The sequence below is a fragment of the Perissodus microlepis genome, chromosome 23 (genome assembly GCF_051167445.1).
Source record: "Perissodus microlepis isolate ML-2025 ecotype Zambia chromosome 23, ASM5116744v1, whole genome shotgun sequence".
Taxonomy (NCBI): Eukaryota; Metazoa; Chordata; class Actinopteri; order Cichliformes; family Cichlidae; genus Perissodus; species Perissodus microlepis.
Genome location: NC_140482.1, coordinates 2,746,430 through 2,764,843, shown reverse-complemented (window position 1 = coordinate 2,764,843; position 18,414 = coordinate 2,746,430). Strand labels below are relative to the sequence as shown.

Genomic DNA, 18,414 nt, shown 5'->3' with positions numbered 1-18,414 from the left:
TACCGGCATTACTGTGAACGGTATGATATGGCCCAGCCCTAATGTGGCATACTTCATACTTCATTTACATTTTGCATTTTTCAACTAGGGTAATGCATGCAGCGACGTAAACCAGCTACCTAAACTGTTGAGCCATGTGTTCTATTAACGTTAACTAGTAATTACTTTATGAATTTCTTCACAAATAAAATGTTACCAATTTGAAAAAACATATTCATAGTTTTCCAATTGGAATATGATTAAGAACAGCAGTTTTAATTGCTCTCCTCTCTTTATAGCCCAGAAACAGCATTAGTGAAGGTCACCCATGACGTTCTCATGGCCTTTAACAGTGAAGTCATCTCTATGATTGTTAGTTATGGAGTTGCACTGTGTTCTGTGTTACGAGCAGTACTCGTGCTTGCTTTAGGCAATATGATTAGAAAACATAGCATGCAAATTTCATTGCTATGTAGCTTCATTTATCCACGAGGCCAGATGTTACAAATCAATTTAAACTGTAAATTAAGAAAATAAAGCATCAGAGAAAAAATCCACTTGACCCATGGCAACAAGGGGAGAACAAAAACTAGGAAGAATTTCTATTAAAATGCAGATAGTTACGATCATGGATTTGCATTCCTCTGTGAAGAGATCATGGCTGATAAGGTAAAATACAAATTAAAAACAAGGTCAGACAATCTTTCAAATAAAAATATGAAAATATTATTTCACTGTTTTTCTGTTTGCCATTCAAAACTATTTCTTTTGATGTTTCACGCAGTAGTCATCATATATTTGTGCTGTAACAGTTTGCAGCTGTGTGTCTGAATGCTCTTCACTAACAAGTGGTATAAAAACCTTTGAATCCAAGTGTGCGTTCCTGCATGTGTCAGCGGTTAATGCCTTTCCCTGACCACTGTAACTGCAGGGAGCTCAGTGACTTCAGACGCTGGCTTCATAAGCTACAGATATCTCAGGTGTCAAACTTTCATAGGTTGAGTTTTATATTCAAAATCAATGTTTTAGAGAAACCATTTCGTTAAACTCTTTAAATGAACTGCTGATGTTTTCTGAACAGATGCCTGTTTTAAAGCATTTGAACCTTTTTTGTTTTTGTAGGCTGCTAGTTTATAGTTTATTGTAGAGAGAGAAGATGGCATGGTCTTTTTGACTTAACAGAAAAGTATGGATGTGTAGAAGCAGTACTACAGTTTTATTGCAATCCTTCTGAAAGAGTAGGATTGTGGGCATGACTGGGCATTAAAGTACCAGTTTAACAGGTTCTTTGTGAAACTGGTGTGCAAAAAAAGACACATTAATTAAGACAATTTTAAAAGCAGAGGACTTACTACTGTGCCTAATTTAAAGAGATTGCAAATGGGAAAGAAAAGTCTTTGGACAGTCCACAGATTAAATCAAGAAACCATCACTAAGCAAAAATGGGTGCCTGAAAATGTCAAAGCCACCCTTCCTCCTTCATCTTTTCCTTCTGCTTTTTCGAGATCTAAGAAGGCTCCTAAATAATTGAATTCTGTGGTAACAAATAAGAAAACACAAGTGTGGAGCAGGGGCAGGCTGGTGTATCCAGGTGTAGTTAAGCAAGTCATGTATTATAATAGATAAGAGAAATGCAAAGGGCTGCAGCGTGGGCTCGGCCGTCACAGCACTTTACGCCATGAACTGACATAATATTTGTATTTTATTCCAAAAACTTACAATTTGATTATTTTAGCAAGTAGAAAAAAACCATCTAAGCATGAGCACTGAAGTTTACTATGGACAGTGAAGGCATCACTATAACATCACACCTCTATCAAAACACACTCATCTATTTTATAAGTGAACCTGATCATGGGGCCAAGTCAAATTCAAACAAGAGACAAATAAATTACGTGATGAATGAACAGCTGGAAATCCATAGTTTGGACATCTTTCACTCCTCACTGTGGATCACAGCGCTGATCCTTTATGTGAATCCCTGCAAAGCCTGATGGTTTCTGAGGAATGAAAGCCAATAAAAGTATGGAGGTGAGACTCCAATCATAGTTGCTGTGTTGTTGCAGCATCATTATCTATACATCCAAAGCTCCTCTGGCCAAAAGGGAATTCACCAAAGAACCGTACCTGACTCTCTTTTCTCAGACCAAGCCTTCCTTAAATCACTCCTCCACTGTACTGTTTGGTATCGCAGTGGTATCACATTAGCCAGGAAAATGTATGTTGTTTGGAAATTATTACAATGTACTTTAATGCAATTGTACTTGTTATGTTTTATTACTTTTTATTTTCAGTTTGGGATTAATAAATGGATATCGAACACAACACACGACGTTGATGAAAAGGAAAAGCCTCTATTCAATGGCCCGTCCAGATCAGCATTGGTTAGTAGAAGTAACAATTCACCCCAGTTCCAAACAATCTGGTATCCAATGGGAAATGTAAATGAAACCATAATGCAATGATCTGCAAATCTGATAGTCCCATATTTTATTTGCAATAGAAAAAAAACTAATATTTAATATTTAGACATTTTAATGTTTTATGATAAATATTAGCTCATTTTGAATTTGATGGCAACAATATGTCTCAAAAACTTTGGGAAGGGGGGAAGGAAATGTTGTAAAAGGGAGTGGTACAAGAAAGAAACAGCTGGGTTATAATATCACAAATGTCAACTAACATAATCATCCTGCTGCAACCAGGTTTCTGTAAGGCAGAGTCAATCGATTTGTTGATCAATTATTAAGTCATGTACTAACAGAGACTTGGAGGAGAGAGACCTGATATTTAATAATCCACATTTCACTGTTTTACTCTTTGGTTCAGATGTGGATACTGTATTGTTCTTTCTTTTTGATTGTTTATGTTTAAGTTGTTTGTTGCTGGTTTTTAGTTTGTTTTTTGTCTTTTTGGAAGCTGACACAGTCTCTATGGAGATGGGTTTTTGGGGGGGTAGCAGGAGGAGAGAAGCTGCAGAGAGGCGTGTAAGACTGCAACTCTGCTTCCTGGTCCCACCTCTGGATAGTCATATTTTGGGGGGTTTAATAAATTTGTCCATATTTCTAGAAATGAGAGCTGCTCCATCCAAAGTGGGATGGATGCCGTCTCTCCTAACAAGACCAGGTTTCCTCCAGAAGGTTTGCCAATTATCTATGAAGCCCACATCGTTTCTGGGACACCACTCAGACAGCCAGCAATTTAAGGAGAACATGCGGCTAAACATGTCACTCCTGGTCTGATTGGGGAGGGGACCAGAGAAAACTACAGAGTCCGACATTGTTTTAGCAAAGTTGCACATCGATTCAATATTGATTTTAGTGACCTCCGATTGGCGTAACCGGGTGTCATTACTGCCGACGTGAATTATGATTTTACTGAATTTACGTTTACCCTTAGCCAGCAGTTTTAAATTTCCTTCAGTGTCGCCTGCTCTGGCCCCTGGAAGACAATTGACTATGGTTGCCGGTGTCTCTAGCTTCACATGTCTGAGAACAGAATCACCCATTACCAGAGTTTGACCCCCGGCGGGTGTGTCGCCGAGTGTAGTCTTCATTTAGCCCAGAATGGCTAAATGAAGCAATCCCATCCAACTACCAGCCAATAGCCTGCCTCCGCACAACACGAAAGCTCGTGTCAGCCTGACTTCAAGAACCTCAAGGGCGAACCCATCCAAGGTTTTTAGTAGATACACCCAGGATATCAATTTGAGCTTCTTATGTCACCTCGTTCTTCAGTTACCACATTCACAAACTTAGGTGTCCACGCCACCCGCCCGTTAGCCCGACGTTGTCACCACAGTACTCCATCAGCTTGACCAACCAGGGAAATACCGTGCTGGGAAAAAGTATCTGACTGATTTTGTTTTTGCTTTCAGCACATTTTTCACACATTTTCCAAGAGTATCAATCAAAATTTTAATATTCTGTTTTGTTTTGAATTTAATTAAAATGCTGTTTAATTGATTAAGAGGAAAATCTACCGAAACCTGCGTAGCCCAATGTGCAAAAGCATTCTCCCTGTTTATTTTATTTATTTATTTATTTTTAACGTTCTGTGATGTTTACCTGTTGCTAAACAGACAGGTACTCATACAAGCACCATTCTACTCAATCTAAGAACTCTACACACGTTCTACTCATTCACCCAATCACACATACATTCATACAGTGCTTTTATCTAACATTCTTACATATACTCACACTCTGTTGATCATATCATGAATAAATAAATCAGAATGTTGTTTTTACATGTCATATTTCACACTGGGAGATGAATTAAAGTAAAGGATGAAAGACAGCTGCAGTGAGAAACACACAGACTGAATTACAAGTGAGTTCTCGGCGCATCAGTTGTGTTACCTGTCACCCACTGACAGGTAACACAACTGTGGAACACATGGGATGTCGTACTGAGCAAGAATGTGCCATTTGGCTAATATAGTATGTGCTGCCTTCATTCCTCTGAAATCACACTTCATCCTGTCTGCCTAATATTTTAAATCAGGGGTGTCCAGCTCCAGTCCTGGAGCGCTACCGTCCTGCAGCTTTTAGACGCATCCCTACTCCAACACAGCTGAATCCGATGGTTGGATTCCTTCTTCAGCAGGCCTGATAACAAACCATTCATTTGATTCAGGTGTGTCGGAACAAGGATGCATCTACACTGTACACGGTTTTTGCTTTTCTATGTTTTCAGAAATAATCTTTGTAGTAAAAATGAAAAGTGAACACAAAAGCTGATAAAGTGGCCTCAGAAGGTCAGAAAGTCAGTAGTTTATTTAGTCGCTTATTCTTCACTGATTGTTCTTTTAAAGATTTTTACACCAGGGATGAGACAATACTGCTAAGGACTGACACTAAAAGACAAAACATGCATGTATGATGTACAGATGGCTGACAAAGGAACGACCAACATGTTTGAGCCCTACAGTGACGGCTCTGTTACGCTGCGTGGTTCTTTTCGCTGGTGTAGTTTGCAGCAACCTGTCTCCTTAAAGAAAGGATATCGTCAAATCAACAAAAGTTTTATTTCTGAGCGATAACCTGTAAATAAACATTTCTACCTGGGAACCTGAACACTGATCCAAAGATCTAATGTTACCTCGGGGAAATCTGTCCATCTTCAGTTTAACTGAAGGGTGAAGAAAAGCATCATAATCAAGCTTGGATAAGTAGTGGGTAAAGTCCATGACACTTCAGTTCAATGTAATTACATTTTTTTATAGACCACCAAATCTTTTGCTTCAAGGCATGTGCAGAGAAGACAGCCCTTATTTATTCTTTGAACAGGTTTTCTTGGAGCTGTGTTTAGGCTTCACTATTGCACTACAGCAGGATGAAAACGCGATCGGAGCATTTCTCCAAGAAAAGTGCTCAACTACAGGGTAATAAAGACCTTCTTTATCCTTGTGAGACGGTGCAGATCAGTTATTGTTCTCTTCACCCTGATGACGTTTCGCTTCAATCTCACCGATACAAAAATCCACCTGACCAGCGCAACCAGAATCTACAACCCCAAAACAGGAGGCTGGATGACACACACACTCTTTTGTGTTGAGTTGAATCAACAGTAAAATCTACGATGCTTTGGGACTGCACGTGCTGACTGCAGAAACAATGAGCACTTAGCAATTTAAAAACGACCTCAGCTACTGAAGCACATTTTCACGCCACCCTTCTACAGAGAACGATGTGCTGGTATAACGGGTGAACGAACCAACTGTCCAGATAAAAAAGTTTATGTCTTAATTGAACCTGGTCTGAATATCTGGATTGCAAAGCCTCCCCTGAACGATTAATAATGGGGGACGAGTGCTCCTTTTTTCTATCTGTGTGAGTTAAACTAGCTCACGTTCATGTTTCATTAATCAGCTTCTGGCTGCCGAGCACACCTTTGGTAACATCTCCTGTTTCATCAGCCGTGTTACTTCACAGCTGTGAAAAATGTTTCTGTTTCCATCGAAAACAGAGCGCAGCTTTTTCTTTTACTTTGGTGACCTCAGACACGACACCACATTACTCAGCTGTGAGGCGCCTGAACTGCAGTGTTCACCGTGAGGGGACGTGAGGCTTTCTCTGCCTCCGGTCTTGGGAATATCCCATTAAACTCCACTGTAGGACATGTTTTAAAAATCATTCTGAACAGGACTACAGCTTTTTTACTCCCATATTGAAACAGTGAGAACAGTTACCCACCATGTTACTGACTAAACATTATATGCCTGACTCGCAAAACTCAAAGTCTATATGAGGAACTAGACCGTTGTCCTTTATCTAGCATGTGTCTCAGAGGATTAGAAACACATACAACAGCTGATAAACTAAATGTCTATATTACCAAGTCCGTATCTGTCCATGTGTTTGATAGAGATCTTGCTTTTTGTCCGATTTTCCCATTTTATAGCGCCCTAAAAGGAACGTGCTTTTTCCATCAGAGCTGAGAGGAGGGCAGAAAGAGCTGATAATTGGATGTGTGCTATTACCATACCGCGGCTTCTTGTGTTTACCTCCTACTCTCTCCCTCTGTCTCATGTCTCTGCCGCTAACCCCTCCTCCTCTCCTCTGTCACGGAGTGGGAGCCAGGGAGTGACGCATCATCATTCGTTATTCCACTGAACACTCTGTCGATTCCCCCTCTCAGCCGCAGTTTCATATCTCATCAAGAAAAATGCCAGCTCTAACAGTGGCTGGCTCCAGATTTAAAAAATCAGGTGCACCATGCCACAGGCAGGCCTATTTGCAGCAAAACGCTTTAAAGGGAGAAGAGTTAGCGATGCATCTATTGGAAGCCACAAATTTCCCTTTAAAATTAGACCATAAATTCCAAAATGCTGTAAAATCCCATTATTCCTACCTTTCTGAAAGGTTTCTGCATTGTCTACACTGTAGTTTTCATATTATCCACAGCCTAATTATAAATGTAGGGTGTATTGTTAAAATGGCTGTGACGTTTTATTAAAGCTAAGAGTTATACCTTTATGGATGATGCATCTGCAGAACGTGAACATCTGATGTGTGACGTGGAAAACTAGTTTACAACCTCCGTTTACACACAAGTGCCAATAAATGAGTGTCTTACTTCAGCACGTGAATAGCCAATTAGACTGGCAAACTACACACTTCCTAATTAAATATTGTATAATTTATGGAATAAGCACATTTCATTAATTTACTGCATCATTTCTTTTAAGCGTCTTCTGCAGCAACTTCTGGAAACTGTTTACTCCTTGCAGTGGGAATGGGTGAGGCTCCTATTGGAATAAAGCAAAGACAAAAGCAATGCAACTAGATATCACTGTTCAGTAACAACTGGGTCATGAGGAGAAATGCTGATTAAATAAAAGCAGGAAACGATATGATTTGCAGAGTGAAACAACACAAACACTGTTAACACTTATGCCAGGCACAGCTGTGGGTTTGAAATTCTGTCTGACAACACAAGATAAAAACTTTTGATGAAGGCATAAAGCTGCCACATTAATCCAAAGTAATTCTGTTTTATTTTTAATATAAATCATATCAGAAATGGTGACGTCAAGTAATAAACTGTAACACAAAAGTGATTGCATCAAAATACTTTTCAAAACCAAATCAGGCAACAGCAGCCAAAGTGCAGCCACGTCTGGATCTCACATGTAATCGGCTACATGTGTCCAAATGAGAGTCGTGTGCCTTTGAGATGACTCAGGGCTTTAATCCGCTCCATCCTGGAGGCGTCTACACGGTGACCATAGTGCTCTGGTACAATTACTCAAAGGAGCGTGGCACGCTCATTTTAGATGTTGCCTATTCCATCTCAAAGTTTCAGCTATTTTTAGAACTGGTTGAATAACAATGTCACTGACTCACTGTTAGAAGTTTGTTATTTACTCTCCACTTTCCTCCTAACTGCTGCCAACGTTGCTGCAAACGTAACACAAACTAAATGCTCACAGCAAAGCTCTTGTTGACAGTAGAATGACGTTCATTATCGATTTGCATACACTATTCATCTCTTCTAGACAAATCAACAACGCGAACATGATAAAAACACTGCATGTAATTTTACCCCATTTACTCTCAAACTGATAGCAGACTGACACTCATTGCTGGGTTATTGCAACTGACTGCAAACAGTTGCAGACCTGGTTCATTCTTCAAAGCAGGGAGCAACAACATCACAAGCTGATTGCACACCACAGTTGCAAAATCTTTATATATAAACTACAGGACAGTTCAGGTTTTCACAGTTTATCACAACAAACTGCATTAGTAGAATATGTAGCGGAAGTGAGTGGTTACAAGTGGCTACAGGTTACAGTAGCCAACCAACAAATGCATAAAGTGCACCCACATTTCACTTCACTAGAACGAAAATGTTTGTTTTGTCGTTGGCTTTCGTTTCATTTGCACTTTTCATGTTTCCAAGCCAACAGTGTCATTTATTGGTCATTTCTATAAAACCAGAAAAATCATTCAAATGGAGAATTATTTGCATTAGTGTTGAATGTGATGAGTAATGCGTGTGGGCATCTGTTAATAAGAAATATTTCACATAAAAGATTCTTTCCACATTAAAATGCAGTAACCTCTTCTTTTCACAGGCTTTATGTTCCAAGGATATGTTGCCAGTTCAACGTTTGTTCCTGGCTGTCCCGAACAAAAGTGAATACAGTAAATGTGCTAGTTGAAGGCAGTGCTTAGAAAAGGGCAACATCCTTGGTCTGATTCCCGACAGCCAAAACAAAAATCTGAATAAAATCCATTCACAAGCAAAGGACAACTCCGTTTAGACTCAGCTTTAAACTGTAGCAGCAGAATTACCACTGAGTATCCTCGCGTACAGCACGAGAGCGATTTTAGAAGAAACAAGTGAAGAACAGCATCGTGCAGATGCTGACAAAGGGTAATAATTTCAACATAATAAATGAAAACTTGTGACAGAAATCTAGATGCTGTTACACAGCCTCCCCAACCAGGAAGCGGCTGTGCTAACTTTGGAAATTCAACCCAGCAAAAAAGACAAGACTCCTGTTTCCACAGGGAAAAACTGAAGTAAACTAAAAGTTGGAAGAGCATTTCCTCAGTGCTGAAAGCTCCAGGGTTCAAAGGTGACATTCAGCTCGCAACCAGTGTTCCATCCAGTCAGCAGTTACAGAGTCCAGTATTCTGGGTAAGTCTTTGTAATATGGTTTTTATTCCATATGGACTCCGTGTCTAAATGTTCCTGCATCTCTGAAAGTGTTGGAGTGATTGTTTTGGTTGTGGTCACCTCTCTGATCAAGGTTCTGGCTCAGTTATGCAGCGCAGACGACCAACTCTGGTGGTTCCTGGTACTCCAACACCTCTTCTATTTTACAGAGGCCACTGTGTCTCTGGGACCAGTCAAAGCAGTAGGAACAGTCTCTATCTATTTGTCCAAAACCAGTGCTAATCAGAGAGGAGACACAGAACCATCTGATTGGACGAGTTAGCTAATATAAACAGCAAAAGCCTTCATGTAACCTCAAGGTTATCTGCTACTCCAGCAGTGTCTGTAAATCAATGCACGCTTCAGCTGAGCACATATTCTGTGATCATTATCATGTGCCTTTCTGAGAAGGATAAAAATGCTCCTTAGGTTTACTCTCCAAGATAAAGACAGTTTCACTGTAACGATGATTCGTTTAAACAGCATCTCAGCATTTCTGCTACCACACATGCAGAGTGCTGTAGTATTTTTATGAATATGTACGTAATATTGTACCTACATAAAATGAAGGGTTCATAGCTAAAGCATGAACATCCCCTGAACACATATTGAATCGGTGTAATAATCAGCAGCAGATTCGTTTTTTAACGTGTGGTCTAGAGTGAGAGTGTTATCATAAAGTAGGTCAGCTCTCACTGTTATTTGGTTCTTTTAGGGAGATATTTGGCAGCTATTTTTGACTGACTCAACGCTGCAAATGGCTTCCAGAGTGCCTGAAAATATATCTTAAACAGCCCATGAACCCTGAAAGCTTCCCACTTTTGATCAAAGTGCTGCAGAAGATGTGTGTGCCTGTCAGTGCAGAGAGCGGCTGACATTAGGTCCTGTCTGCATTACTGCAAATGGAACACATTAGCTGCAAATAAAAAGCTCCTGACTGACATACTGGCAGTTAAATACAACTAGATAAAAGACTCACATTGTGTGACTTACTGTTGACTGCAGTTCTACTGCAGTGCTGAAGATGCATCTTTCATCTCTGGGATCATATTTTCTACATATGACTTTCATCCAGTGTGTGGAATCAGCTCAGCGTTAGTGGGACTGTGCTGAGCACACACGTCCTGTGCTAAAGTCTCCTCAGTAGCACCATTCATTTTTAGCATTTTTCAACTCAATTGAATTTAACTGTATTTGCACAGCACCAAATCACAACAACAGTGTGTTGCAGGAAGGAGGCTTCAAAATATCAGTTTGCCCTGTTTCAGCATTTGATGTGTTCCTTTGTAAATTCTTTTTGCAAAGCAGCCCAACAGTGGTTTCTATTGATAACCACTGTTTATTAATTTATTTATTTAGTTTGTCTATCAGTTTGAATTTGAGAACTTACAGTACAGGAAATCCTCTGATGTGACGACATTTCAGTGGATTGTTCTCGCTCGTTACCGTGTTCTACATACTGAAATAATTATTTATTAGACACACAAAGATATTTTTACCAGAAGCAGAAACATCTTTAAAGATCATTAAAGAGAAGAATAGCAAGTTAGTGAGTATCAGTGCCTGTCTGTGTGTTTTCAGTGTATTAGCAGCACTGCAGACACACACACACACACACACACACACTATATAACAGCACTGGATCAAACATTTCGAGGCAAAGAAGAGAAGAATGGTTTTTTAACTGTAAAGATTTTGTTCCACCTGCTGATAATAAATATCGTTCACCTGCATACAAAAATCATCTCATGAATAGAGAATCGTGTTGCTATTATCTATTACAGGAAAATCTAAGACAACTAAAAATTATAATAAGAGGACAAAAAAACTATTTTTTGAAACATTGTTTTAATATTAATTATTTTAAATAATATTTCACTATCTAATTATAAACGTAAAGAACTTTGGTTCCTATTTTTGAAGAGTTTTGTGAAAAAACAAAAACAAATGTTTCAAAATAGACTTTTGTTACTTTGATCTCGAATGTTGCGAATGACGAACAGCAGCAAACAGACTGTGCACTCCTCACCTTCTCCGGACGAGCTGGGGGATTGAACCGGCCGGCACACACCAGGAAGGAGTCCGGCTGAGGTTTGCCATTCTTCACATCTGGATCGTCACCCAGGACAATGTGATCAAAGACAGCAAAGAACTCTTTGTGTTGACTCGTCTTCAATTTGAACGTCACGCCGGCTGAGCTGGTTGCCACTGCAGTGGGGATTTTGTGCTTCTGCAGATGACGCACAAGTTTCTCCACACCTGGTGGTACATGCGTTGCAGAATTAGTCTTAATGTAGGACTAATATACTGGTTCATCAATTTACAGGATAACATTAAAACATTTCCAGCACTGGTGAGCAGAGCGCTGAGCGGAGCAGCTCAGAGAAACTCCCTTCAGGAACACTCTGCTGTACCTTGGCTGTTCTGTTCACTGACTTACGTGAGAAGAAGACAGACCAGTAAATGGTGCCGAGCAGCACTTCATCACTTTTTTGTATGTTATCTGAACTAAGCATGTCACAAAGGGCTGATGAGTTGTTCTTCCAACCACACCTCGCTCTTCTCTCCGCTATTATAATTTTAATATATTCTGATTAAATTGTGTTCAGCGTTGGATTCCAACTCTGTAGTGAGAGAACTGAGCTCCGCCTCCGCTTTGGTTGGAGGCAACGACACAAGCAGGCCACATTTCACCGCTTTGGTGCAGTTCTTTTTTTTGTTTTGTCTTTTTTTTTTCTTATATTTGACTGTGCAATAACCACTGTGCAATATACTCACTCAAATGAGCAATCCTATTTATCCATATTGTATATTCTGTATCTATATATGTGTATATATGGTGTATTTATTTATGCTTATATCCTTACTCTCTTTCCCCTTAATGTATCTGTATCATGCAACTTCTTTCGGTGCTTTGCTACTGGAAACTGAATTTCCCGGAGGAACCCACCCGAGGGATTAATAAAGTTTCATCTAATCTAATCTAATCTAAGTGCAATTAAGTCAAATTTACTGGAATAGTCATAAATTGGTGCCACAAACTGCAACATGTACAATGAAACATATGTAGAGAATACATGCGCTACAAAGTTGTGACTGTTACCAGCACCAGTGTGTCAGAATGACTAGCTAGCATGGCAAACATACACAGAAAGTCCTCTGTGTGTGGCCTGCTTGGCTAATTTTGTCACACATTTTAAAAGCAGTCAGAGCTTCTCAGATGTTTTCCCTTTAAATCTTAATTCACTTTATGTCTTAGTAAAAATGCTGATGCAGGTGAAGTACAACCAGCAGCAGAAGTAGCTGGATGCCTTTGAAGGACAGATTGATTTTCTCCAATTCCACAAAAAAGGAGTTGAGTTTTATTTTAGCTTTGCAAAGGGACAAGGTTTAGAAACAGATGTGAATTGTTTTAAAGCCCCATTCTCTGGACACTGATGAATTTAACTTGCCCTTATCAAAGTGTTTTGTTAATTAAGAAATATTCCCAACATGTATTCCCCTGTAGAGCATAACAGTCATTTTTATTTTGTTTGAAATTTGGACTTCAGGTTGTGCAGGGGAAGAAATGTGTCTGTTTATTGGTTACTGAGTGGTGATTTAATGCGTTTCACATGGATAATCTTTACCTGTGACCTATAAAAAGTGCTGCCTTCAAAAGCACATGAATTTATTTATACTGTTTTCCAGTTACTGAGAGATGTTTCCTGCCCCCTGATGTCATATACAGGGATGCAACAGGGACAGACGCTGATGTGGAAATATTCAGAGACCTTGTTGGACGAGGCAGTGTGGTGCTGACTGTCACAGTGAGCTTCAAAGGCAGGTGTAACCAGGCCCTCTGCATCCTAACAATAACAGTTATTCTGATTGTTTTTCTATTCCTTCAGAATTTTCCGATTGCTCCTCGTCTCCTGCTCTGGGATATCGCACTCGAGCTTCAGCTCAAGTGCATCAACTATAATCATAGACGAGGTTCCTAACAAGACACAACGAACTGAGGGTGCACGTGATGCAATATCAGCTAAAAAGGTTGTAAGAAAGATGGTTTTTCATGAATTTCCTAACATTTCACTCAGAAACACTAGAAAAGCTTTTAACACCATGTTTTTTGTTGCTAGTTGAATCTGTGCTAGCAGGTGGTGGTGAAGAAGTACTACAGGAGTACTACAGGAGTACTACAGGAGTACAACTGGAGTACTACAGGAGTACTACAGGAGTACTACAGGAGTACAACTGGAGTACTACAGGAGTACAACAGGAGTACAACTGGAGTACTACAGGAGTACTACAGGAGTACTACAGGAGTACAACTGGAGTACTACAGGAGTACTACAGGAGTACAACAGGAGTACAACTGGAGTACTACAGGAGTACTACAGGAGTACAACTGGAGTACTACAGGAGTACTACAGGAGTACAACAGGAGTACAACTGGAGTACTACAGGAGTACTACAGGAGTACAACTGGAGTACTACAGGAGTACTACAGGAGTACTACAGGAGTACAACTGGAGTACTACAGGAGTACTACAGGAGTAGAACAGGAGTACAACTGGAGTACTACAGGAGTACTACAGGAGTACTACAGGAGTACAACTGGAGTACTACAGGAGTACTACAGGAGTACAACTGGAGTACTACAGGAGTACTACAGGGGTACTACAGGAGTACAACTGGAGTACTACAGGGGTACTACAGGGGTACTACAGGAGTACAACTGGAGTACTACAGGAGTACAACTACAGTACTACAGGGGTACTACAGGAGTACAACAGGAGTACAACTGGAGTACTACAGGAGTACTACAGGAGTACTACAGGGGTACTACAGGAGTACTACAGGAGTACAACTGGAGTACTACGGGAGTAAAACTGGAGTACTACAGGAGTACTACAGGGGTACTACAGGAGTACAACTGGAGTACTACAGGGGTACTACAGGAGTACAACTGGAGTACTACAGGAGTACTACAGGAGTACAACTGGAGTACTACAGGAGTACTACAGGGGTACTACAGGAGTACTACAGGGGTACTAGAGGAGTACAACAGGAGTACTACAGGAGTACTACAGGGGTACTACAGGAGTACAACTGGAGTACTACAGGAGTACAACTAGAGTACTACAGGAGTACTACAGGAGTACTACAGGGGTACTAGAGGAGTACAACAGGAGTACTACAGGGGTACTACAGGAGTACTACAGGGGTACTACAGGGGTACAACAGGAGTACTACAGGAGTACTACAGGAGTACTACAGGAGTACAACTGGAGTACTACAGGACTACAACTGGAGTACTACAGGAGTACTACAGGAGTACAACTGGAGTACTACAGGCGTACTACAGGGGTACTACAGGAGTACTACAGGGGTACTACAGGAGTACAACAGGAGTACTACAGGAGTACTACAGGAGTCCAACTGGAGTACTACAGGAGTACTACAGGGGTACTAGAGGAGTACAACAGGAGTACAACTGGAGTACTACAGGAGTACTACAGGAGTACAACAGGAGTACAACTAGAGTACTACAGGAGTAGAACTGGAGTACTACATGAGTACAACTGGAGTACTACAGGAGTACTACAGGAGTACAACAGGAGTACTACAGGAGTACAACTGGAGTACTACAGGAGTACTACAGGAGTACAACTAGAGTACTACAGGAGTACTACAGGGGTACTACAGGAGTACAACAGGAGTACAACTGGAGTACTACAGGAGTACTACAGGGGTACTACAGGAGTACAACTGGAGTACTACAGGAGTACTACAGGGGTACTACAGGAGTACTACAGGAGTACAACTAGAGTACTACAGGAGTACTACAGGGGTACTACAGGAGTACAACAGGAGTACAACTGGAGTACTACAGGAGTACTACAGGGGTACTACAGGAGTACAACTGGAGTACTACAGGAGTACTACAGGGGTACTACAGGAGTACAACTGGAGTACTATAGGGGTACTACAGGAGTACAACTGGAGTACTACAGGAGTACTACAGGGGTACTACAGGAGTACAACTGGAGTACTACAGGAGTACTACAGGAGTACAACAGGAGTACTACAGGAGTAGAACTGGAGTACTACAGGAGTACAACTGGAGTACTACAGGAGTACTACAGGAGTACTACAGGAGTACAACAGGAGTACAACTAGAGTACTACAGGGGTACTACAGGAGTACAACTGGAGTACTACAGGAGTACAACTAGAGTACTACAGGAGTACTACAGGGGTACTACAGGAGTACTACAGGGGTACTACAGGGGTACTACAGGAGTACAACAGAAGTACTACAAGGGTACTACAGGGGTACTACAGGAGTACAACTGGAGTACTACAGGAGTACAACAGGAATACTACAGGAGTACAACTGGAATACTACAGGAGTACTACAGGAGTACTACAGGAGTACAACTGGAGTACTACAGGAGTACTACAGGAGTACAACTGGAGTACAACTGGAGTACTACAGGAGTACAACTGGAGTACAACTGGAGTACTACAGGAGTACTACAGGAGTACTACAGGAGTACAACTGGAGTACTACAGGAGTACAACAGGAATACTACAGGAGTACAACTGGAATACTACAGGAGTACTACAGGGGTACTACAGGAGTACTACAGGGGTACTACAGGAGTACAACTGGAGTACTACAGGAGTACTACAGGGGTACTACAGGAGTACAACTGGAGTACTATAGGGGTACTACAGGAGTACAACTGGAGTACTACAGGAGTACTACAGGGGTACTACAGGAGTACAACTGGAGTACTACAGGAGTACTACAGGAGTACAACAGGAGTACTACAGGAGTAGAACTGGAGTACTACAGGAGTACAACTGGAGTACTACAGGAGTACTACAGGAGTACTACAGGAGTACAACAGGAGTACAACTAGAGTACTACAGGGGTACTACAGGAGTACAACTGGAGTACTACAGGAGTACAACTAGAGTACTACAGGAGTACTACAGGGGTACTACAGGAGTACTACAGGGGTACTACAGGGGTACTACAGGAGTACAACAGAAGTACTACAAGGGTACTACAGGAGTACTACAGGGGTACTACAGGAGTACAACTGGAATACTACAGGAGTACAACAGGAATACTACAGGAGTACAACTGGAATACTACAGGAGTACTACAGGAGTACTACAGGAGTACAACTGGAGTACTACAGGAGTACTACAGGAGTACAACTGGAGTACAACTGGAGTACTACAGGAGTACAACTGGAGTACAACTGGAGTACTACAGGAGTACTACAGGAGTACTACAGGAGTACCAAACAACACATGGCACAAGAAGACAAATGGTTCACATCCTGGTGGCTCACCTGGTTGATAATCATGTGCGTACATATGTTTCAGGGTTTTGTTTTCATATTTGTGCCACTTTAACTGCACAGCCGTTGCATACATTTGCATTACTAATTCAATATCTCTTCTCAGACCCAGCTGAAATAACACTGGGAGTGAGAATGACAACAGGTGAAAGCAGAAATCCAGTACTTATGATCAAGTACCTGTAAGGGATACTTTTATATAGACTTTTATATATGTACTGATTTCAGAAAGACTGAGGTTCATGTGCAGAAATCCAGACATCTGTGTGCTCTTAAAAAAGGAGTGTAGCTCAGAGCCTGACTTTTCTGATGGAAGTTATTTTAAAACTCAGCTTTAGTTTTCAGTCAAAAGACACACATTACAAATTCAGCTACACTATGATGACTACAGCCAATCCCCTTGGCTCCAGACGTCTTTATTTTATTGTAAGAAACTTGCCCCAAAATTTCATTTGGTTTTGAATAACATTCATCTGGTATCACTTTTCCACACGCGAGATCTGCACAGAGCCGAGGGCTAAGGTATATGGCACACTCTCACAGCTCACTGGAGATCATCTAGGAATGGACCTAATTCCTGGTTTTAATGAGTCGTGCAGTAAACATCATTTCTGTCGCCTTTGTTTGATTGAGAGCAGTGATTCTCAAACAGTAGGATGAGCCTAAGATGATCATGCATTTCTCCAAGAAACAATTCAAGTTTTTATATTGTTTAAAAAGAAATATTAAAAGTATGTCCATGTTTGTAATAACGACTCATTTGATATAATGCATGATCTCACACAACACTTCATGTCAGAACAGGACTTAGTTTGGAGAGTGCTGGTAATGGTTTGAATTCTATCCACACACTGTGTCATGTGGGGAACATCCCACTGTGTCTGGTGACATTATTCCTGCAGGAGACGAAAACTGGAATTTGTTGGTGTTGTTACTTCAAATAATGAACGTCGTTTTCTCACCGTCTCCGACTGCAGGTATGACAGTATATTTATAGCATTTGATTGTTGAGCACCGAAACTATTTAAACACTTGTAACCACATAGAAACTTGATACCTAAGCATCCTTGAATGATCCATTACCCGTGTCCTGTTGGCCCTGATTCCACATTAGTCCTTTATTTATCTAGGTAAAAAATCTCATTTTCAAGAGAGACCTGGCACATGTGGACTGTGTGAGGTCTGAAGTCTTTTAAACATTTGAAAAACAGAAACAAATCACGTGCTGAAAAGCATCAGACGGCCAAAGCTTATCACTGGGAAACCTTCACCATCAAATGAAATGAATGCGAGATCAAACGAGCTTTTCTCAGCTAGTCGAGTTAAAGTTGATAGTTTTGATTATAACGCTGGACTTGCCTCGCTGCAGTCTTGTCTCTTTTCTATCAAATACTTTTGGAAAAAAATCTTTTTTCTTTTGACAAACTACTCAGAGAAAAGGTTGATGACCATGGTCATGCACTCAGGGTAGTACAAAGTGAGGAAAGTCGTATGATTCAAAATATTTGAGTTTAAATTTCACAAACCATTTGATATTCAAACAATGGTTCAGATGAAACTTTGTATTTTATACCTTCATTTACGGTGTTTTCATTCAGCTGTATTAATGACTGCAGGCAAAAATACACTTTTATTTGAAAATTAATTTGTTTATTGGAATTCTTCTTATTAATTTTAACAGTTTTCAGTGTTGACACTTGGGGGAGTGAAACTAGCAAGAAAGTAGCTCTGAGCGCAGTTATTTGTGAGTTAAATAACAAACTCTGGCATTGTGTTAAATATTTAACTATTCTGAACATGTCCATTTACATCTGGACCGGTTGGGGCTCTATAAACCCTGAAAAAGTGTTGAAACCAACTCTGTGAGAGTTAATTCAACACTGGGCTTTTTGCTGTGAAAC

The 18,414-nt window shown here is 40.5% G+C and overlaps 1 protein-coding gene across 1 annotated transcript in view; it reads right to left on the bottom strand.

The window, feature by feature from the left end:
- Positions 1–18,414, bottom strand: part of pudp (pseudouridine 5'-phosphatase) — a 44,352-nt gene that overhangs the window by 24,245 nt on the left and 1,693 nt on the right. Inside the window, exon 3 of the mRNA XM_084921630.1 lies at positions 11,180–11,409. Coding sequence (XP_084777756.1) covers positions 11,180–11,409 — 230 coding nt within the window. The remainder of the gene's footprint in view (positions 1–11,179; positions 11,410–18,414) is intronic.